At 37.3% G+C, this 24139-nt stretch overlaps 1 protein-coding gene across 2 annotated transcripts in view; it reads left to right on the top strand.

Moving 5' to 3' along the window:
- The window catches only part of CYTIP (cytohesin 1 interacting protein), a 94883-nt gene extending 92310 nt beyond the window's left edge, over positions 1 to 2573 (top strand). For both annotated transcript variants that reach the window (XM_056110374.1, XM_056110373.1), the window contains 2 exons: positions 203 to 269; positions 1870 to 2573. In XM_056110374.1, coding sequence (XP_055966349.1) covers positions 203 to 269; positions 1870 to 2336 — 534 coding nt within the window. In that variant the 3' untranslated portion in view covers positions 2337 to 2573. The remainder of the gene's footprint in view (positions 1 to 202; positions 270 to 1869) is intronic.
- The last annotated feature ends 21566 nt before the right edge of the window (positions 2574 to 24139 follow it).

Below are 24139 nucleotides of genomic sequence, written 5' to 3'. Positions count from 1 at the left end.
ATTGTTATTATATTATAACTTGAGAAAATAGTATGCTAAATGTCCTTTTTTATTCAGAAAATTATCTTTCAAACGAATGGTAAGGGTTGTTCATGCCAGAATGAAAAGGAAAAAAAAATAATGACAAATCTCAGCACCAAGAAAGAAATTGCTATCTTCACTTGAATTTCCTAATAATTAAGGGTGTTTTTCTTTCTTGCAGCAAACCTTGAAGAAAAAATGGGTGGAGTACAGATCTCTGCACTTACAGGAACAGCGCCTGCTTCATGGTAAATGCAATTTCCTGTTCAGAAACCACACAAATTTATTTCATTTTAGTATTTCTGCCTCTAACTTGTTTTAAGATAACAACTGTTACAAGAAAACTTTGTCTAGCATGAATCAAAGATACTTGTCCATGTTTTTTAAACATGACCTTTGGAGTTACCTGTGATTTTGAAGGAGGAATAGTCACACTCCATGTATGTGAAAATATACAAATGAACACATGTGCACATGCTTGAAAAGGCTCTTGGAAATTTGTCCTATTTTTCTACTACTTCAGCTAATGTAATTTAAAGCTTCTGTACATCGATGATGCTTGGTGGGCCATGTGGTACTGGGAATCAAACTAAAGTTGCCTAAATGTAGGCATGCATCTTAACCCCTGTACCATCTCTTTAGTCTACAAATTAACTCATTTTAAGACTAATGTTGTATAATTTTTTTAAACATTAACAGAAGTTTACTCTTTCTAGATTATGATAAATACACATGCATGAAATTCTTTAAGGAAGTCACTCTCAGATTGGAAGAACTCATTAACTGTTCTTAAGATGAAATAAAATAAGATGTACTGCATTAGGACTAGGTATTGCATAGATGGCCATATAATTTTTTTGTTAAATTAAAACACAAACAATCTCTTTACATTGTCAACCAAAGATATAGGAAAGCACCGTAGATGTAATCAGCATAAATTAAAAGCATTTCTGAGTGCTTTAAAGCCGTGACCTAATTATGCCATGCTCAGAATTGGAAATACTCCCAACAGCACACCAGAAAACTCAAATAATACAGTAGTAAGTGGAATATGGACACTATGTTAGTGTGTGATTAGAATTTGAATTTGGAAAGCCCAGATGTAGGTTATAAAAGGTTCATGAAAAATTAAGCTAAATAGGTAAAATTTGATTCCTTAGAATGAATCATTACTTACTTGAGGGTAGATATTTTTGTTTTAATCTAGCATCATTCCTGAGCTTTTAAATATTCTAAAAAGAAACTTTTAATATTGAATTTATGTTTTAAGTCCTTGATTTCTCCATAATGGTCATATAAAGCCAGGTTTTACAACTATTTTCCATATACTTACATTGTTGTAAGTACTAAGAACTTTGCAATTATTTAAAAATATCGGTAACTAGAAATCAGAGGCACTTGGGCAAAACCAATACAGTAGTATTTCCTTCTGAATATTCTTTCTAACCCTATTCTGAAAAAATTTTAATAAAAGGTTGAAAGATCACTGAAGTTTTAAAGATGATCCTTTAGGAAATTCTAAATTAAACTGACATTTTGTCAAAGAAGGTAGAGCTGTTCTCAGATGAACAATCTTGTTTGAAATAATTTAATCTAATACAACTGCTTTCATGACCACGGGATGTTTTTAATCTAGGAAACCTGAGATAAAGTTTATCAATTAGGCTCATATACATACACACTCTCATTTTCAGGGCTCAGTGAACAATGTTATTCTTTCTTCTTTCTTGTGCACTTTGTGGAGAAATTTTGAAGGGTGTCATTTACAGTGAATGAAGGATGTTCAGATCTATTTACATGGAAGGAACAATATCCATTCCATAGTAATCTGTGTTCTTTGCCTTCTAGGTGATGCAGCTAACTTCCCAAGCTTGGAAAACATGGAAATAGATGAATCGACTTTGTTTGGAAATCTACCTGGGCCAACCTCAGCCTTCCTGGACCGGCATAGCTTATCCAGTGAGAGCAGCTGCAGAAGCTGTCTCAGCTCCATGACAATAGACAGTGAGGACAGCTACCAGACATGTGTGTCTGAGGACTCCAATAGGGGAGCATTTAGCCGCCAGGCAAGCACGGATGACGACTGTTTCGTCCCCAAGGATGTGGATGATGTTCTGAGGAGGTCTTCTTCGAGGAGAAACCGGAGCATTAGTACGGCCAGCAGCGGATCCATGTCCCCATTATGGGAGGGCAGCTTCTCCAGCATGTTTGGGACCCTGCCACGGAAAGGCAAACGAGGAAGTGTGAGGAAGCAGCTCTTGAAATTTATCCCCGGTCTTCACCATGCAGTGGAAGAGGAAGAAAGTCGCTTTTAATAGCTTCTAGTGTCTTTTGTGTTAGTTTATTTCACAAACGTTGCCAGATTCAGTTAGATCAGCTCTGTCTAGCTTAGTGGCATTTCAGATAGATTTCAAAACTGACCTGCTATTTCATCATAACAGTGACCTTTATTAAAATTTGTTACCATTAATTTTTTTTAAAAAATCATTTTCCAACTAGATAAACTCCAGTTCTAAGCTGACATCAGGAGAAGTAAGTAATGAGTTTAAACATCAATTGACCCAGGATTTTGGTTTTTTTTTTTTTAATGCTGTCTGTGAAGGCAGGAATCGTATTTATTTTATAGACTATGTATAATATTGAGACATTTTTTGCCAACTATATAATGAAGTAATAATAATGATTATATTATTTGAGAGTATTTTTCTGATTATTTGGCAAGTTCTAAATAGGTTTGGTGTTGGGATTACGTGCATAGAAACTATCGTTACTTGTATACTAAACTACAATCTCAATTAAAAAATTAAATTAAAAAATATTAAATTTTATGTTTAAGTTCAGTAGCAGCTCCCCGTGGTGTATTTGATATGCCACAGACAGTAACAACAGGTCTTACAATGGAGACGTTACTGGTGCCTGCTCGAGTAAATCGATGAACAACGGGAGAACAGTGCTACAGAGCAGTTCTACAGCATAGGGGAAAGCTTACTAATAGACTATTTAAAATATTTTTGCTCAGGGCAGGAGAGAGAACTCTAAGGGCTGCATGCAAGCTTTGCATGTAGGAGGTCATATTTGATCTCTGCCATGTGTGGTAGTAAGCCCTGAGCACCACCCAAAAATCTATTTCTGTTCAAATCTATGAAGAATTATAAATAAAAATGATCACCAGTCATTTTTTAACATCTGTGGGAGCTTACAGCAGGGGAAGCTGGATTTTTTGCAAGTATCATGAAATAAGCATGATGAAATCTGTAGAAAGATTTTTAAGGTGCATGTTGAGAAAGATAGTTATCAGGTGCTATTTCAAGAATGTCTAAGCCAAATAGGTGGAAATATCATTTTTCTAACCTTTTTAACTATGTTTGAAGGTGATGACAAGTTCTACAACTTTGTGATTATTATTAATTTTATGTAAATGTGTAAAATTGGAAAAAGACTTAGGGAAAAAAGTTTTCTTCTGTAAATGTTTCCACATCTCTCCTTCATATCATGTATTTCAAATAACTGTCTCAATAGTCCTTTTAAAATTATATCACATTACTTTCAGACTTTCACTTATGTTTTCATTCATTACCCTTTAGTGATTTTTCTGTAGTGGTAATACAACTACTTTTTCCTATATACTAGAGCAGATAATCTGGACAAAGCAAAATAGTTCTACTGACTTTATGCTCTGTGTGTGTATGCGTGCATGTGTGTGTGTGTGCATGCAGGAGTAAGTGTGTGCATGCCTGTGTGTGTGGTGTGTGTTTAGGAAGAACAGAGATATTTTATAGTGACTGGATGTAACTGCTGCAACTCATTAAACTAATTAAGAAATGAAATGAAATGAGCTGGAGCAATAGCACAGCGGGTAGAGGGTTTGCCTTGCAAGTGGCTAACCCAGGTTTGATTCCTCCATCCCTCTTGGAGAGCCCGGCAAGCTACCGAGAGTATCTCGCCCACACCGCAGAGCCTGGCAACCTCCCTATGGAGTATTTGATATGCCAAAAACTGGTGCCTGCTTGAGCAAATCAATGAAAAATGGGAGGACAGTGCTACAGTGCTAAGAAATGAATCAATTTTTGAAAAGAATCAAAAGGTAAACTTACAGATTAGAAAATAAATAATAAAGATATAAAATTATTCACTTTCTATTATCTCTCCAAACTTATAAACATCAAATAGGCAATCAGACTGATTTGCATGTAAATCAGTATGCAGTATGCATCACAGGACCAGTGCAGTACGGTCTTCCCCTTATTGAAAGTCAAAAGACCTTTCCATGCGTTTCTGGCTTAACAGTGCACAGGTGTTAGGTGCACAGATGAAGAAGTGGGAATTTGGAGAATTCCTTGGTCAGTTGTTGCAGGCATTTCTTGACTTATTTCTCTAAATATTGTTTGTCTTTTTGTCTTTTATGCAGTTAAACAGGACAGGACTCTATCCCACTAGTAGGGATATTTAAAATATACAATTGTAGATATATTCTATAGGTAAGAATATTCTCTTTATTAAATAGGAAAACAAATCATGTATAATGACTTTCTTCTGGTGCCTATACATTTTTAGATATTTGGAAGTAAATAATTATAGTGCATTTTCAATGAAGAGCTTATATTTGATTTATAATACTTATTTCTCATGGCAGGCTAGAATTATCATATTAAATATATCTTACATAAATGCACAATTTCTTGTCCTACTCTACTAATTGCAGGAGAGAGATATATTATATTTGTTTGAGAAACCATGGCTTCAAAGTCTTCTACAAAGGATTATTTTGAGAACAAGTCATCTGGTAAATCATAACATAGGTCATTATTACTTATTGTAGATTTAAATGGTAAATGTAGTCCAATACTTCTTTTTTTACTGTTAAGAGTCAAACCCAAAAAGGATGCACTAACGGGAAAAAATAAGTTTCAGTATAATTTATTACAAGAATTAAAGTCAAAAGTTAGATGTATCTATTCTGATGGGGGGGGTGCTTTTTAAACAAACCACAGGAAGTAAGTTTATGCTATGGTCTGTGTGTTTACAAATTGTGAGAAAACTATGTATTTAGTGGAAATGAGGGTAAATTTCTCACAGCATAACTTTTCAGACAGTCTAACTTAAGTGCTACATAGTGACTCATTTTGATGTAATTTACTGAGAAATAATTGAAAAATTAAGACTATTTTTATTTAAAATTATCAGCTATGTAACATTGGTAAATTGCATTATTTTACAAATTTATAAAAATGAATTTTTCTTGTATGGTAACAATAAACCAATTGGATCAAATATGTTAGAAATTTGTCATATGACTAAAGAAATACTACTGTATCAAACGTTGAAAGTGTATTTTTGCAATGAACATTTGTCATAACTTTATACTTTTTATTTACTACATATCTTAGGGGAATGATGAAAACAATATCTAAGAATTACAGTTTTTTTTTCTTTTTGAGTCACACCCGGTGATGCACAGAGGTTACTCCTGGCTCTGCACTCAGGAGCCAGGAGCCACCCCTGGCGGTGCTCAGGGGACCATATGGGATGCTGGGAATCGAACCTTGGTTGGCCGTGTGCAAGGCAAACACCTTACCCACTGTGCTATCTCTTTCGCCCCTAAAAATCACAGCTTTTAATGAAGAAATCACATTTGGACATAGTTGTGAGATCAAGACAAGAACAAATAAGTATTTATGGAAGTGTATAATCTAAATATAATAAATCATATACATTAGCAATATTTACCTCTTCACTTCACAAGCATACTGGCATTTTATATTTATTTCCCTATGAAATTTAAGGCAATAAAATAAAACTTTGATACCTTTCTGAAATAGAGAATGTTATTCTTCAGAGTCAGAAATTTCTTCCTGTTCTCTCTCCATCTTTAGTTGAATGAAATGACTCCTAAAAGCAATTGAAAAAAAAATCCTTGGGATATTCATTGGTATCTATCTCTTTGAGATCCTTAAAAAGCAACTTAATTGGGAGTTTCCCTTATTTTAGCCTTCTCTTTCTCTTTAACACACTCCTTGTATAAATACATTATATCACAAAAGTGCTATGTGTCAGGAATATGTAAAACTTAGCTGGGTTTGCTTAAGGTTTTATAAGGCTACCATCAAGCCTGATAAGAATTCATTATCACTTGAGGTTTGGTTACGGAATGGGCTACTATATTGCCCAGGAAATTGTCAGAATGCTTTTTTGTGGGGATGCAGAGGGTTCACACCTGGCGATGCACAGGGGTTACTCCTGGTCTGCACTCAGGAATTACATCTGGCAGTGCTCAGGGGTAGATATTGGGTGCTGGGGATCGAACCTGGGTCAGCTGCATGCAAGGCAAATGCCCTTCCCGTTATACTGTTGCTCCAGCCCTTCTCAGAATATTTTCCTGTGACCATAGGACTCATAGAAACTTGCTTTTTAAAAAAGTCAGCAATGAAGAGCGAGAAAAAGACTTCAAACAAGTTCAGTATAAATGTGATGTAACCGAATAAGTGATATCCTATCATATTTGTCATATAGTATAATAGGCCACAGTTGTGATATTTGATCATTTGTGCTTTGTTCTGTTTATTAGACATAACCACAGGAGTTATGCATACTCAAGTATTAGGGTTTAGTCAGGAGGTGAGGAATAGGGAGGTACTGAAGAATCTGCTCACAATACCTTCAAGGAATTCACAAACAAAAATAATTAAAAATTATTGAGTAGTCGGGCTAGAGTGATAGCACAGTGGTAGGGCGTTTGCCTTGCATGCAGACAGCCCGGCCGAGCCGGGTTCGATTCCTCCACCCCTCTCTGAGAGCCCGGCAAGCTACCAAGAGTATCTCGCCTGCGCGCCAAAGCCTGGCAAGCTACCCATGACGTATTTAATATGCCAAACACAGTAACAACAAGTCTCAAAATGGAGACATTACTGGGCCCGCTCAAGCAAATCGATGAAAAATGGGAGGACAGTAGACAGTAGATTGAATAATCAATAAAACACTTAGACAAAAAAAGAGATGCTATTATTTTATTTTATTTAAAGAGATGGTAGTATTAAAGATTTCTGAAGCAAAAAAATCTAATCAAGATTATACAACTAGCTCAAAACATGAGTTGGGAAATGGATCCAGGTCTATTTGACCTTTCAAATTTGTATCCTAGATGCATTAAATGATACAATTTTTGAAGAATAAAATAAAGTAATCATTTTCTTTTAAATTCTGCTCAGAGAATCTAAATATATTTGATTCATTTCAGTTATTTGCATGCTCAGTTGTCACTTTTTGTGGGATTATTGTTTATTTGCTTATTTTGGGATTATCTGGTGAAGCTAGCTCTGTGTTCTGGAACCACTGTTAGTGATTCTTGGGGTGACCCCATCAGATGGGGTGCTAATGATTGAACCGAAGTTAGTTGTGTGCAAGGCAAATGCTCTGTCCATTGTACTATGGATTTTACCCCTATGGGTACACTTTTAGAAGTAGAGGACAGGAATTAAATCATATAATAAAGAAATACCCTAATAATAAAATTTTCAAAGAACAGAAGAAAATAATCAACCATCAGCAGAAATCCAGAGGTATCATAGAAAGAAGGATTTTCAAGACTTTATAAATGAAATAGTTTGAAATTGGATAAAGCATGTATATTTCAGGCATAAAGGATAATCCCCTGTCATTGACAAAGAACGTGTCAAAAATCTTAGAGTCTGTGTTGCAATGATGAGAATCTTGACCAGGCACAAGGGTACAAGCCAAGAAAGTCCTTTCTAGCACTTCTATTTAACATTGTACTGAAAGCCATAGCAAATATAATAAGATAAGGAAGAACAATAAAAGGTACAGAAATTGAGAAAGAATTATTTTTGGTTTGATTTTGGGTTCACGTGCCATGGTGCTCAGGGATTACTTCTGGTGACACTTGGAACCATACGTGATGCTGCGGTTCCAACCTGGGTCATCCAGGTACAAGATAAGCTCCCCACCAACTGCACTCTTTTGCTTTCTGTGGCCTGGAAACAAATAAATGAACTGTTGATAATAGATGACATTGTTATTTATATATAAATGACCAATAAACAACAATAACTACAAAAATCTGGAGTGAATATGTGAGTAAATCAAGATTACATTATAAAAATACTACAAAAGCAGTAGATTTCTGATACCAACAGCAATGTACAACTGGATTTGAAAACTAAGCAAATAATGTAACTTAAAATGGTACCAAAAATGAAACACTTTGGTAAAATGAGAAAAAAATGCACAAAATCTATACACGTGGAAACTAAAACTCTGTTGAAAGAAATTTAAGAAATGTCAAATAACTGCATTAATACTATGTCTTTATAGATTGAAACACTCAATAATGTTAAAATATCAACTCTTAATAAGGTTCAGTATAAATTCCCGCAAGCTATTGTGTAGCTATTGAGAAAGGGAAGGCAAACAACCTAGAATAGCCAATATAATGCTGAAGAAGAACACATCTGGAGAAAAAACATTATACAAATTTAAGACTTTCTGAAAACCAACAATAATTAAAACTGACATTGGCAAAGAAATACACACACAGATAATAAAACAGAATAAGTGTCTGTTCTTATCTTGACAAAAGAATAAGAATAAAGGAGAAAGTGTTCCAACAAGCAATTGTGTAACAATGTATATTCAAATGCGAAATTATACATTTCACCAAAGTTAACTAAAGAAAGTTAACTAAAATGGGTTATAGACTTAGATGTAAAACATAAAAAAGTATAAGCTTTCTAGAAAATAGTGCAAAAGTAAGTGTGTTTATCATTGCATTTGGACATGTAAATAATTTTCCATACACTGAAAGAATAAATTATGAAAGAAACTACTTATAACTTCATTGATATTCAAAAATTCTGTTTCAGGAAAGACAGTGTTAGGAGAATCAGAAGGAAGGTCATAAACAGGGAGAAAATATTTGCAAAACATTTATCTGAGAAAGCACTCGCATCCAAAATCTGTGCCAAACCCTCCCCCAAAACTTCTAAAGTTCAAAAATAAGAACACAAGTAAACCAAATAAAATATTCAAAATATCTGAATAGATGCATCTTCATTGCTGATATACGTGGCAAATAAATGTTCTAAAAGTGCCCACTATATAATTTTATCATTCAAGAGTTTAAAATTTAAATATGGAATTAGTTACTGCATATTTATTAGATTGGAATAGCTAGCCAAAAATATCTGAGAAAATTAAGGGTTGATAGGGTTGTGAACTGACACAACAGAAAGAGTAACTCTTTCATTGCCATAAAGATGAAAAAATTCTATAGCCACTTTGAAAGGCAACTTAGGACTTTGATTTTGTTTTAACAAAAATTGGAGATAGTTTTACCATATGATTCAACGATCACATATCTAAGTGCTTACCCAAAGGATGTGAAAATATATGTCCACCAAATAACCCACATTCAAATATTTGTTGCAGTCTTACTCTAAATAAATTTTGAAGGTAATTAAAATGCCCTTTTATAGGCTAATGAATTAAAAAGCAATGGTGTACTTGAAATTCAGCTATTAAAATGGGCTAGTATGGGATAAAAAAGAGAAGAATCTTCGATGCAATGTTCCTAAGAATGATTGACTGAAAAGACTATGTACTGTACGATTCCATGTTTATGCTATTCTGGAAAAGGCAACACTATAGTAGTAGTAAAGACATCACTAGTTTCAGCGTGTGGATATAGTGTGTGAGTCTGTGTGTGTGTGTGTGTGCTGTCTATGTGTGTAGATTGAACAGATGGATGGCATTGGTGAATTTTAGAGTTTTTTTAGTCCATTTGGGCTGTCTTCTAAAGTACCACAAATGAGGTGGCGGGGGGGGAAAAAAACTCTTTTTTGTCACATTTCTGGAGGCTGATTACCCAGCAGAGGCTTGAAGGTGGGAAGGCCACTCGAGGACGAAGCAGTCATTTGCTAAGACAGAAAGAGCACGCTCACCAGAAACTGAACTTTGCTGAAACCCTGATCTTGCACTTACTAGTCTCCAGACCTGTGAGAAAAAATTCTTTTGTTCAATCTACCCATTATGTGGTAATGTTTATGGCTTGCTGACTAATACAGACTTTGGTATAGAGAGGAGGTAGCGTCTTTACAAATATCTTAAAACGAGAAAGAAGCTTTGGATCTAATTGATGGTAAAAGGTACTGGATTTTGAGGAGCTTGCTGTAAAAGCACTAGGCTATTTGTTGGTATGAATATGGATATTAAAAGTGAATATTGTGAGATTTAAGAAAGAAAGGAGGAGTGCTAGAAGAAAGACTTCATCCTATTAGAGAATACATAAATGATCAGAGACAATGTTATTAGAAAAAGAAGCACTAAAGTGCTTCATTAAAGTGCTTTTGGTATGCTATTAAATGAATAGGGAACATGGTATTGGATAATAAAGCAATGACAATTCTTTTTGGTTATTTCTGATTTTTGGTTTTGGGGTCAAACCTTATAGTGCTAAGGGGTTACTTCTGGGTCTGCACTCAGAAAATCCTCCCAGCAATGCTCAGGGGAGCATATGAGATGTCTGTGAATCAAATCTGTGTTGGTTACGTGCAAGAAAAATGCCCTACCTACTATTTCATTGTTCTGGTCCTATAAAGACAATTCTTCTTTTAAGAAGGCAAAGAACTTGGCTAAACTGTGTCATGTCATTTTCTGAAAGGTTGAACTTGTGGGCAATAAGATTGAATATGTATCAGAGGAGAAAATTAAGCAAGATATTAAAGGTATGACTTAGGTTCTCTGTAGTGCTCATGGTAAATAAGAGAGGAGACATTTGTAAAATTGATTGTTAGGCAAAAAGGATCTAGAATATAAATATTTGAAATATTTTCAGGCTTGCAAGAAGAGAGAAAACATGTTATTAAGTGAACAGAAAGAATGTGGGTTAAAATAAGGGGCCATGAGACTGAAGATAATTTAGAGATGATCTGAATGCATCGTCGCTCCCCTTTGCCTCTGTACACTGACTCCCACACACTGTTTTTAAAGAGTGAGACTTTTGACTTTTTACAGGCTAGTTTGCTTCTCTGGATAGCATCTGGTTTTATTCCTACCCAGATGGCTCCAGAAGGTGGATCATTTAACCAAAGACTTTTTAAACCTTAAAATCTACTGGATTTTACTTTACTAGTTTTTGTATTTTATTAAGACATGTCACTACATTCTTCACTCTGATTCCTCCCTTTTGAAAGGTGAAAGCTATCTTATTGTTCTGAAATACTTGTCTGGATTCATTGGTTTAATGCTGCAGGGGGATGTTATCTCAGAATTAATCATAATTTAAAACTCATTCATATCTTAGTATGTGATATTGAAATGAGACTTGACATTATATTTCAAACTGCTTAGGATATTGGAGATAGTTAGGATGAAAGAATTATATTTTGTATGTGAGAAAGGCATGAATTTTTTGTATATTTGTTTATTTTTGGACCATACCCATCGGCAATGTTCATGGATTACTCCTGTTTCTGCACTTAGGAATTACTGGCAGTGCTTGTGGGGGCCATACAGGATGCTGGAGATTGAACTGGGTTGAACCCATATGTAAAGCAAGCACTATGTAATCTCTTTACCCCCCAAAGGATGTGCATGTTTAGTTTTGGTGAGGTTTCAGGTAAAAATGTTATGGAGTTATATTTTATGTCCCCATTTTTGATCCCACAATTTATATTATAATGACCACCAAGCATTAATGTAATTGAAGTTAGTTAATAATTTAGTTTAAGTCATAAAGGTGGTGTGATTTACTAGAAATAAAAAAGCTTTGTGCTTAAGACTAGTAGTCCTTGAAATTTTGTGATGACAGTTTGAGATGATCAAGGCAACAATGGTAAAATTATTCTGCATAATATTGTAATTGTGGATACACTATACTGTGCATTTGTCAAAACCCACAGAACTTTACAGCACAGAGAATATATGACTCAATATATGCAAATTAGTAAAAACCCACTGAGAAGATTGGGGGATCCCAGCATGGAAAGTGAAATATGACAACTTAATTATGTTACTAATATATACAACAACTTACTTAACAAAGTGGAAGAAAAAGGAGCTGACTAAGTGACTTGGGAAATAAGTTAGTCTATAAAATTTAAGATAAAATAGAAGTATACATGTGTACTACAGTTGAAAAGATTATTTCCAATGAGAGTATCAATTAACCATTTTGATACATAAACTTCTATTTATATATATGGGAACTAGACTATTAATAAATAAGTAGGTAATGCTAGATGTCTTGTTTCTCATTATTGGAATAGGGTTTACAGTTAAGCCGGGGAAGAGGCTAGGATGATCCATGTGAAAATGGAGTAATATTGGAGACATCAGTTTACACTCAATATTAGCTTAATATAGATACAGGAATTACACAAAGAAACCACTGATATTTTGTATAAACAGGTTAGCATACATACATTATCTTTGTCGGCTTAGAGATCCTTGTAGCAATGAATACAGCAAGCACTATGGTCTTGGATCCTAATACTATTTTCCACTATAAAAAACAGAGAAAAAAATTTAGAGAAAACACTGATTCTAGAATTCAAACAGGAAATGTACAAGGAAAACCTGAAGTATTTTGTGGCTACAGAATATAAAAAATATAAAAATAAACAAAATTTCACATAGTTGAAATATAGTAAAGAGATGCAAAAGCCTATTGTTTGAGTCTCCATGATTAAATATGTACCAGAATGGACAACAAATGAAGAATACAATGTTATAATATGAAATATAATGTAATGTGCATAAATTCATATTTAGATGACCAATAAATTTTAAATGGTAAAGACACAATTATATGCAAATGAATTACATGTAATTTATGTAGACATTTTTCACCCTCCAGGAGATAAGATGTAACTCTCCATTCCTTACGCGTAGGTGGAGTCTTTATTTCAAAGATTGTAACATTGAAAAGACAGAAAAAGAGCCGGTTTTCAACCCCTGAGCCGCGTGGGACGGGCACAGAGGCCCAGCTCTGGGCAACAAAGCTGAACGGCTCCAATTCCAACAGGTACAGCCCGCCCCCAAGGGCCTGGGTTCCTCTCTGGGCACGCGCAGCTAGAAACAGCCCCGAGACAGCCGGTTTTCAACCCCTGAGCCGCGCGGGACGGGCACAGAGGCCCAGCTCTGGGCAACAAAGCTGAACGGCTCCAATTCCAACAGGTACAGCCCGCCCCCAAGGGCCTGGGTTCCTCTCTGGGCACGCGCAGCTAGAAACAGCCCCGAGACAGCCGGTTTTCAACCCCTGAGCCGCGTGGGACGGGCACAGAGGCCCAGCTCTGGGCAACAAAGCTGAACGGCTCCAATTCCAACAGGTACAGCCCGCCCCCCAAGGGCCTGGGTTCCTCTCTGGGCACGCGCAGCTAGAAACAGCCCCGAGACAGCCGGTTTTCAACCCCTGATCCGCGCGGGACGGGCACAGAGGCCCAGCTCTGGGCAACAAAGCTGAACGGCTCCAATTCCAACAGGTACAGCCCGCCCCCCAAGGGCCTGGGTTCCTCTCTGGGCACGCGCAGCTAGAAACAGCCCCGAGACAGCCGGTTTTCAACCCCTGATCCGCGTGGGACGGGCACAGAGGCCCAGCTCTGGGCAACAAAGCTGAACGGCTCCAATTCCAACAGGTACAGCCCGCCCCCAAGGGCCTGGGTTCCTCTCTGGGCACGCGCAGCTAGAAACAGCCCCGAGACAGCCGGTTTTCAACCCCTGAGCCGCGTGGGACGGGCACAGAGGCCCAGCTCTGGGCAACAAAGCTGAACGGCTCCAATTCCAACAGGTACAGCCCGCCCCCAAGGGCCTGGGTTCCTCTCTGGGCACGCGCAGCTAGAAACAGCCCCGAGACAGCCGGTTTTCAACCCCTGAGCCGCGAGGGACGGGCACAGAGGCCCAGCTCTGGGCAACAAAGCTGAACGGCTCCAATTCCAAACAGGAGATATTCCCAACTCCTCGCCCAGTGCCAGGGACTCTTTCCGGAGCCGCGGCCGCTAACGCGGCCGCGAAATATTTTCCCACTACATATGCCATAGGAACCATAAGCTAACTTCTTAGATGGAAACTTCTCTATTTTAGCTCAGCCACTAGAAATACAGTTGCCAATAACTCATAAGCCTATCTTAACTCACACTGCATATCAAGCAGAATAGTAACACTGAACGTGAAGGACTAAACCACACCTCTCACAATGGTAAAGCAACGCAAAAGCCCACCAAACATTCATATTGAAGAGTCTAGCCCAGATGACACCAACAGTACTGTAGTGTTAGACAACCTCTCTGACAAGGAATTCAGAAGGGAGCTACTTAGGATGCTTAGGGAATTAAAAGAAACAATGGAAAGCAATGCCAATAGAAGACAAGAGGATCTAAAGGCAGAAATGAGGAAAATGCAATCAGAAATGTCAGACCTGAAAAATCTCCTAGGCGAATTGAAAAGCTCAGTGGAAGGCCTCAGCAGCAGAGTAACAGCGGCTGAGAACAGAATCAGTGAGCTCGAAGATGAAGTTCAGAGACTCTCCCGAAAAGAGCAGAAAATGGAAAAGAGACTCACAATTCGGGAACAGATGGCAAGAGAAGATCGTGATGAAGCCAAGAGGGGTAACATAAGAATTATTGGAGTCCCAGAGGGACAGGAAGAAAACCTCGATGAAGAAGAAACTGTCAAAGACATCATTGCTACAACATTTCCAGAGCTGAAGAAAACTTGTGACCACATTCAGGAGGCCCGAAGGGTACCAGCTAGAAGAAATCCGAATAAAAATACCCCAAGACACATTCTGATCAAAATGACCAAAACCTTAGACAGAGACAAAATTCTGAAAGCAGCAAGATCGAAGAAAGAAATCTCTTACAAAGGAGCATCCTTAAAATTCACAGCTGATTTTTCTGATGAAACCCTCATGGCCCGAAAACAGTGGTGGGACATAGTAAAAAAACTCAATGAAATAAATGCCTCCCCCAAAATACTTTTCCCAGCAAGACTCTCATTCATAATAGAAGGAACAACACACAGTTTCACAGACAAACAACAGCTCAGGAACTTCATTGACTCAAAACCATGGTTACAAGAACAACTAAATGGGCTACTTTAAGGCAAGAAAGGCCCCTCAAATACACCCAATTTTAACATAACAATGGGACAAAATCCCATAACAATAATCTCTCTCAATGTCAATGGGCTAAACGCACCAATTAAAAGACATAGAGTGGCAGGATGGATTAGAAAATTGAACCCAACATTCTGCTGCCTGCAAGAAACGCATCTCAATAGTCAAAGCAAACACAGACTCAGAGTCAAAGGCTGGAAAACAATCCTACAGGCAAACAGCTCCCATAAAAAAGCTGGGGTAGCCATCCTTATATCAGACCACATTGATTTCAGAGTGAGGAAGGTCATAAGAGACAGTGAAGGCCATTACTTATTGATCAGAGGATCTGTACAACAGGAAGAACTTACAATAATAAATGTATATGCACCTAATGAGAGACCAGCAAAGTACTTAAAACAACTACTCATAGATTTGGAAAAAGACATCAGTAGCAACACAATACTAGTGGGAGACTTCAACACTGCTTTGTCACCTCTTGATAGATCAACCAGACTCAAGCTTAGCAAGGACATACTTCATTTGAGGGAAACAATGGAAGAAAGGGACTTAGTAGATATATACAGGACACTTCATCCACAAAAAGCTGAATACACATTCTTCTCAAGCGTACATGGAACATTCTCCAAGATAGACCACATGCTGAGCCACAAAACATGCCTCCATAAAATTAAGAAGGTAGAGATTGTATCAACAATCTTCTCAGACCATAATGCGCTGAAATTAGAAGTAAATCACACACAAAAACAGAAAACTAAATCAAACACCTGGAAATTAAACAGTGCACTATTGAACAACGAGTGGATTAGGCAGGAAATCAAAGAGGAAATCAAAAGATTCCTAGAAACGAATGAAAATGAGAACACGAGTTACCAAAACTTATGGGACACAGCAAAGGCTGTGTTAAGAGGAAAGTTTATAGCTCTACAAGCATTCCTCAGGAAGGAGGAGCGAGCACACATAAGTAACCTAACGTCACAGCTTAAGAGCTTGGAGAAGGACCAAAAAAAGGAGCACAACCCGAACAGGAGAAAGGAAATAATAAAACTCAGAGCAGAGATTAACGAGATGGAAACCCAAAAAACAATCCGAAAGATCAATGAAACCAAGAGCTGGTTCTTTGAGAAAATTAACAAGATCGATAAGCCTCTAGCAAAACTCACAAAGAAAGGGAGAGAGAAAACCCTAATCAACCGAATCAGAAATGAAAAGGGGGTCATTACAACAGAAACCACAGAAATTCAGAGGATCCTCAGGGAGTACTTTGAGAAGCTTTATGCCACGGAACATCAAAACCTCGAGGAAATGGATAAATTCCTAGACTCCTACAGACTCCCAAGGCTGAACCAAGAAGACCTGGAATACCTGAACAGACCTATCACCATCAAGGAAATTGAAATGGTAATAAAAAGTCTCCCCAAGCACAAAAGTCCTGGCCCGGATGGATTCACTAGTGAATTCTTCCAAATCTTTAAAGAGGACTTACTCCCAATACTCTTTAAGCTTTTCCACGAAATTGAAATATCAAAAACACTTCCAAACAGTTTCTACGAAGCAAATATCACACTGATACCAAAAGCAGACAGAGATACCACAAAGAAAGAGAATTACAGGCCGATATCCCTGATGAACACAGATGCAAAGATCCTCAACAAACTACTAGCAAATAGAATCCAACTACTCATCAAAAAGATCATACACCATGACCAAGTAGGATTCATCCCAGGGATGCAAGGATGGTTCAACATTCGGAAATCAATCAACATAATCAACCATATCAACAAAAGAAAAGATAAAAAGCATATGATCATATCAATAGATGCAGAGAAAGCATTTGATAAGATCCAGCACCCCTTTATGATGAAAACCCTAGCCAAAATGGGTATAGAGGGGACCTTCCTCAACATAATTAAAGCCATCTACCACAAGCCTACAGCAAGCATCATCCTCAATGGGGAAAAACTGAGAGCCTTCCCTCTAAGATCAGGGACGAGACAGGGATGCCCACTCTCTCCACTGCTGTTCAATATAGTACTGGAAATACTTGCAATAGCGATTAGGCAGGAAAAAGATATTAAGGGCATTCAGGTAGGAAAGGAAGAAATCAAGCTCTCACTATTCGCAGATGATATGATACTCTACTTAGAGAACCCAATAACTTCCACCAAAAAACTCTTAGAAACAATAGACTCGTATAGTAAAGTTGCAGGTTATAAAATCAATACCCAAAAGTCCATGGCTTTCCTATACGCAAACAGTGAGAGAGAAGAAAGCAACATGAAAAAAACAATCCCATTCACAATTGTGCCCCAGAAAATCAAGTACCTAGGAATCAGCTTAACTAAGGAAGTAAAGGACCTGTACAAAGAAAACTACAAAACGCTACTTCAGGAAATAAAAGAGGACATGAGGAAATGGAAAGATATCCCCTGCTCATGGGTCGGGAGACTTAACATTGTCAAAATGGCAATACTACCGAAAGCATTGTATAAATTCAATGCAATCCCTATAAGGATACCCATGACATTCTTCAAAGAAATGGAGCAAACACTCTTGAAATTTATATGGAACAATAAGCCCCCACGAATAGCTAAAGCAATTCTTGGGAAAAAGAAAATGGGAGGAATCAACCTCCCGAACTTCAAACTGTACTACAAAGCAGTAATAATTAAAACAGCATGGTACTGGAACAAAGGCAGAACTGCAGACCAATGGAACAGGGTTGAATACACTGACATCTCTCCTCAATCATATGCTCATCTAATCTTTGATAAAGGTGCAAGTAATGTGAAGTGGAGTAAGGAAAGCCTCTTTAATAAATTGTGTTGGCATCACTGGACGGCTACATGCAAAAAAATAGGCTCAGAACTCTGCCTAACACCATATACAAAAGTAAGATCAAAATGGATTAAAGACCTCAACATCAGACCAGAAACCATAAGGTACATTGAAGATAAAGTTGGCAAAACCCTCCATGACATTGAAGCTAATGGTATCTTCAAAAATGCCACGCCACTGGCCGAGCAAGTGAAAACAGAGATAGATAAATGGGACTATCTTAAACTAAGAAGCTTCTGCACCTCCAAAGAAACAGTGACCAAAATACAAAGACAGTCTACAGAATGGGAAAGGATATTCACCGAATACACATCTGACAAGGGGTTGATATCCAGGATATACAAAATACTGGTTAAACTCCACAAGAAGAAAACATCCAACCCCATCCAAAAATGGGGCAATGAAATGAACAGAAACTTTCTCAAAGAAGAAATCCGAATGGCAAAAAAGCACATGAGAAAATGCTCTACATCATTAATCATCAGGGAGATGCAGATCAAAACCACAATGAGATACCATCTCACACCTCAGAGACTGGCCCAAATTCAAAAGAACAAAAGCAACCGATGCTGGCGTGGATGTGGCGAGAAAGGGACACTCCTTCACTGTTGGTGGGAATGTCCACTGGTTCAGCCCTTCTGGAAAACCGTATGGACGATTCTCAAAAAATTAGAAATTGAGCTCCCATTTGACCCAGCAATACCACTCCTGGGAATATATCCCAGAGAGGCAAAAATGTATAGTCGAAGTGACATCTGCACTTGTTTGTTCATTGCAGCCCTCTTTACAATAGCCAGAAACTGGAAGAAACCTGAATGCCCAAGAACAGATGACTGGTTAAAGAAACTTTGGTACATCTACACAATGGAGTACTATGTAGCTCTTAGAAAAGATGAAGTCATGAAATTTACATACAAGTGGTACAATATGGAAAGTATCATGCTAAGCGAAATGAGTCAGAAAGAGAGGGATAGACATAGAAAGATTGCATTCATCTGGGGGATATAAAGTAACAAAGTATGAGATTAATACCCAAGAATAGCTGAGATCAGCACCAGGAGGATTACTCCATAACTTAGAGGCCAACCGGGTATCCTAGAGGAAAGGGCTATTCAGATAGAGAAAGGGCACCAAATAAAGGATGTTTGGAGGATCCTCCCAGGAGGGGAGATGCATGTCGAAAGTAGACTATGGACTGAACATGTTTGCCACTCAATGCCTCTTTTGCAGACCACAACACCCAAAAGGAGAGAGAGAACACAGGGGATTGCCCTGCCACAGAGACGGGGGGATGGGGGGATGGGGGTGGGAGGGATATTATCCATGGTGGTGGAAAATGGGCACTGGTGGAGGGATGGGTATCTGATCATTGTATAATTGAAACCAAAGCACAAAAAATTGTAAATCTACAACTTTAAAAAAAATAAAATAAAATAAAGGGAAAAAAAAAATTGAAAAAAAAAAAAAAAAAAAGAAAAGACAGAAAAAAATAATTGCCAAACAGATATGCTTGCAAAAAAATTCAAACCATGTTATTAAAGTCATGGTATTAAATTTGTAATCACAGATTATGTTGAGAACATGTATCTGTGGTAAAATGAGTTTTGAATGATACTTTATCTCTGAATGAATTTAATAATTAGGAAACATGAGACTATTCAAACTGGGAGACATTTTATAAAATACTAACTGATATTTCCTTAAACTGTCAAAAACAAGTCAATTAATAAAAAAATTGTCAGTCAAAAGATATCTAACTAGACATGATGACTTAATATAATTTGGTAATCAGGGTGGCGTCCCGAAACATAAAATATATTGAGTAAATGAAATTACAAAAGAAGAGTGGAATGTAGTTAATATTATATCAGTATTATTTTATTAATTATAAACAGTACACAGAATGCATATAAAATTTCAAACATACAAGAAATAAAATAGTTATATATGATTCTTTGTACCACTATCTTCATAATTTTTGGTATGTCTAAAACTGTTCTAAAGGTTTTTGGTTCAGTTTTTAGTTTTTTGTGAGAAAGCCTACCAGAATGTTCTCAGGGCTTACTCCTGGCTCTGCACTCAGGAATCACTCCTGGTGGGGCTCAAGGGACCATATGGGATTAAATCCGGGTCAGCTGTGTGCAAGGCAAGCATCCTACCCACTGTACTATCTCTGCAGCCCCTAAAATATTTTAAAAATAAACCTGAAGTTGACGAAAGAAATAAAAATAAAAAATAGAAAAATACCAGCATCTTAACATTGACTCACAAGATTTAAATATAGGCACAATTTTATTCTAAAGACATTGTCATCGAAACAATAAATCTTCATACATAGCATCATACAAAACACATTTATAGATGGAAAAATCTACATTATTTTAAGAAAAAAATTATCCCTTGATGGGGAGAGAGAATTACTAAGCATAGAGTGGAGAGAAATAAAATGTCCAATTTATATCAAATGGATGATCTTTAAGGATACCACTTTAGCACTGTCCTCCCGTTCATCAATTTGCTCAAGCAGGCACTAGTAGAGTCCCTATTGTGAGACTTGTTATTTTTTGGCATATTGAATTCGGGTAGCTTGCCAGCTTTGCTGTGTGGACCTAATCTCTCGGTAGCTTGCCGTGCTCTCCAAGAGGGGCTGAGGAATCGAACCCAGGTTGGCCGCGTGCAAGGCAAATGCCCTAGCTGCTATGCTATTGCTCTGACCCCAATCTTTAAGGATTTAAAAATAAAAAATGAGTAAAATTAAAGCAAGCTTATATTTGAAGACTTAGTGACTGATGCTTTAATAAAACCCTTTAAAATGTGAATTAATATAGTATGAAAGACTGTCTTTAGCAGAATAAATAAAAATAAATATACATTATAACTGCATAACACAAGTAATAAAATAATCAAAGAGAAAATACAGATAAAGCACTGTAGCACTGTCCTCCCATTGTTCATCGATTTGCTCAAACAGGCCCAGTTACGTCTCCATTTTGAGACTTGTTGTTACTGTGTTTGGCATATTGATATTATATATCCTTAATCACAGGTAGCTTGACAGGCTTTGCCCTGCGTGCGAGATACTCTCAGTAGCTTGCCGGGCTCTCCAAGAGGGGTGGAGGAATCGAACCCAGCTCGGCCAGGCTGTCTGCACGCAAGGCAAAATACCCTACTGCTGTGCTATTGCTCCAGAAAATATATATAAAAAAATAATAATGGTGTTAGTTAACAGTGTCATGTTTCCAAACCTGAAAGACTGAAAAGGAAACCTTCCATTGCTAAATACACAATGGTAGAGCTTTGTTTTGTGATATCATTGTGGTCTATTAGTCTTTCCTTGGCATATGACTGAACTCATCATTGGTGTTGCATCCAATTTTCCTTCCTTCTTATATTTCTGCAGTTTCCAGATTAAAAAAGTCACTTATTGATGAGGCAAGCTTTTTGATAAGCAACAGAGCATGTAAGTTTAATTTTCATTTGTCTCTTTATTATCCAGTTCAATGAACAATTTGGAGCCAATTCAAATTAATGGGAACTGTCAGAAACTCCAAAATTCCTCATATTAATACTTAGAATTGTGTCAAAAACATACGTATAGAGTATATGAAAATATTAAGTTAAAGGTAGCTGATATACTTTAAGAGTCTATTTTAAGGATCATTTAATTCAGACTGGAGCTAGAAAGGATATATATATATATATATGTATATATATATGTGTGATGTATATATATATGTGTGTGTGTGTGTATCACTTAAGGAAAGAGTGAAAATAGCTTTTTTTCATGACATTAAGTCAGATTGTAATAAGGGATATTATAAAATTATTAATGAAAGCATATGTAATTAGAAATAAGATTTCCTCTATTTTTTAAACTGTCAATTTGGCAAATATAGTCTAATAGTTTTAGGGTCAGATTACAAATTTGACATTAATGAATGCTGGTGCACAGATGAATGATCAAAATTTGCTTAGTACACATTTTCTTTTCTAAAGGATGTTTGAAGAAACTGGCTTCCATCCTGACCATAGTTGTTTCCTACCTGAATCTTCAACACTAATAAATCCACAATGCCAGAGAGGAAATGAGAAAACACTATTTCTATTTACACTATCTGGAGGGTAAAATTACAATGTAATTGTCTTGTTCTCAAATGTACAGAATGTAGAGTTACTCTGCCAATGTATCTTCAAACCTCATCACTACTTTAGCTAAACTGGAGAAAGAAAGAAATTAGATAGAAATTTAATATTCTAAAACTACTTAATTATGTGAACTACATTCTTCACCATTAAATAATCTATTAATGAAGTTTTGTAGTGTTTTCTTAATAAAGGTAGGCAAAATAAAGAAGGTAATGGATGCAGATTTGATCTTCACTTACTTTTTTAAAATTTTTAAATTTGATCTTTACTTACTGAACTTGAAGACAGTTGTAATTTCCTCACCACTGTGTGTGACAATTTTATTTTAGTTTAAAATTATAGACAAACCACTGATTAAAAACAGGATGTGGGTGAGCAGTCATGCACAAGACTCCCTGGACTAGACATGAGCTAAGATTGTGGTTCTGAAAGGCAATACTCAGACAACTGCTGGCTTGCTGCCATAAGAATCACCTTGAATCTGGGGCTGGAGAGATAATACAGAGAATTGAGAGTGGAAGGCACTTGCTTCGCCTCTGACTGACTGGGTTCAATTTCTAGCATCCCTTATGATCCCTTGAGAATCAACAGGCATTATCCAGGAGCTCAGAGCCAGGAATAAGTCTCCAGAACTTCTGCCCCCACCCCACAACAACAACAACAACAACACCAAGAACAACATTAAACTTAAAACATATTAAAAAGAATCACTTGGAAACTTATTAAAATTCAGACTCCTAGGCATTTGATCATAAAGATTTTGTTGAACAGGCCTGGATGGGATTGAGGATATTCCTTTTAAACAAGCTCCCCAAGATAGTCTCACCAAGTAAGCCAAGGAATCACACTTTGAGAAACACTGCTCTTGGAACTTCATATTTCTCTGCTAGCCCTTGTGTTTCTAAAGAGACTCTGAGTAACACAGAAAGAGGCATAAGATCACTTGATCACTTGATCACTTGACTTCCTCTTAATCATCAATTTGCTCAAGCAGGCACCAGTAACATCTTCATTTGTCCCTGTCACGTGCTAGTGTCGCCCAATGGTGTCTGTTCATTCAAGGAACATGAAGAGCCTCAAACCGATCATTTAGGATCCTGACAAAAAAGTCTGTGCATCTTGTAGGTGGGCGGCCACACGGTCTTTTGATGTCCCGTGGAATCCAGTCAGTAATGGCTCTAGTCCAGCAGTTGTCTCCAAATCTCATTACGTGTCCAGCCCATCTGATTTTCGATGCCCTGGCAAACAAGACAGCTTCCCTGATTCTCTATCGTAGAGGGAGGTCAGAACTCCAGATTCTTTCTCTCATTTGAGTGAAACGTGATAGTCCAAGCATAGCTCTTTCTATTCTTCTTTGGGAGACCTGAATAGTGTTTTCATCCTGTTTTCGTAGGGCCCAGGTCTCTGAGGCGTATGTTAATGCAGGAAGAACATTGGAACATTGAAGAGATGTGCCCAGAGTCAGGAGATTCTTTGTCCTCTTAGCTCTTTCTTCGATGCTCTTGAAGGCATTCCAAGCTGCTCTCTTCTTCCTGTGCAACTCAGGTGCCAGGTCATTTATCATGTTGATTTCTCGACCTAGGTACACATAACTGTTGCATTCAGAGATGGTCATTCCATTGAGAGCGAATGGAGCTTCAGGATCGAGCCTGTTTTTCATAAACATTGATTTCGTAAGATTCAGCTTGTAGTCCGACCTTCAGATTGTAGTCCGACTTTTCCACACTCATGGTTGAAGTCGGCCAGCATGTGTGCCGCTTGGCTAATGTTTGGTGTTATTAGAATGATGTCATCAGCAAAGCAGAGGTGGTATAGTTGCCGACCATCAATCCTCACTCCCATTCCTTCCCATTTCAATCGTCATATGTTGTTCTCGAGGGTGGCACTGAAGAGTTTTGGTGAAATGGTACCACCCTGCCGAATCCCTCTCTTAACATTGATGATCACTTCTTTATAGAATGGTTAGATCCTGGTAGTGAATCCATAATACTGCTCATGGAGGATCCTGAT

This window comes from Sorex fumeus, unplaced genomic scaffold (assembly GCF_029834395.1).
Source record: "Sorex fumeus unplaced genomic scaffold, SorFum_2.1 ptg000009l, whole genome shotgun sequence".
Taxonomy (NCBI): domain Eukaryota; kingdom Metazoa; phylum Chordata; class Mammalia; order Eulipotyphla; family Soricidae; genus Sorex; species Sorex fumeus.
The sequence above is the reverse complement of the archived record's forward strand: the minus strand, read 5'-3'. Positions and strand labels throughout refer to the sequence as shown.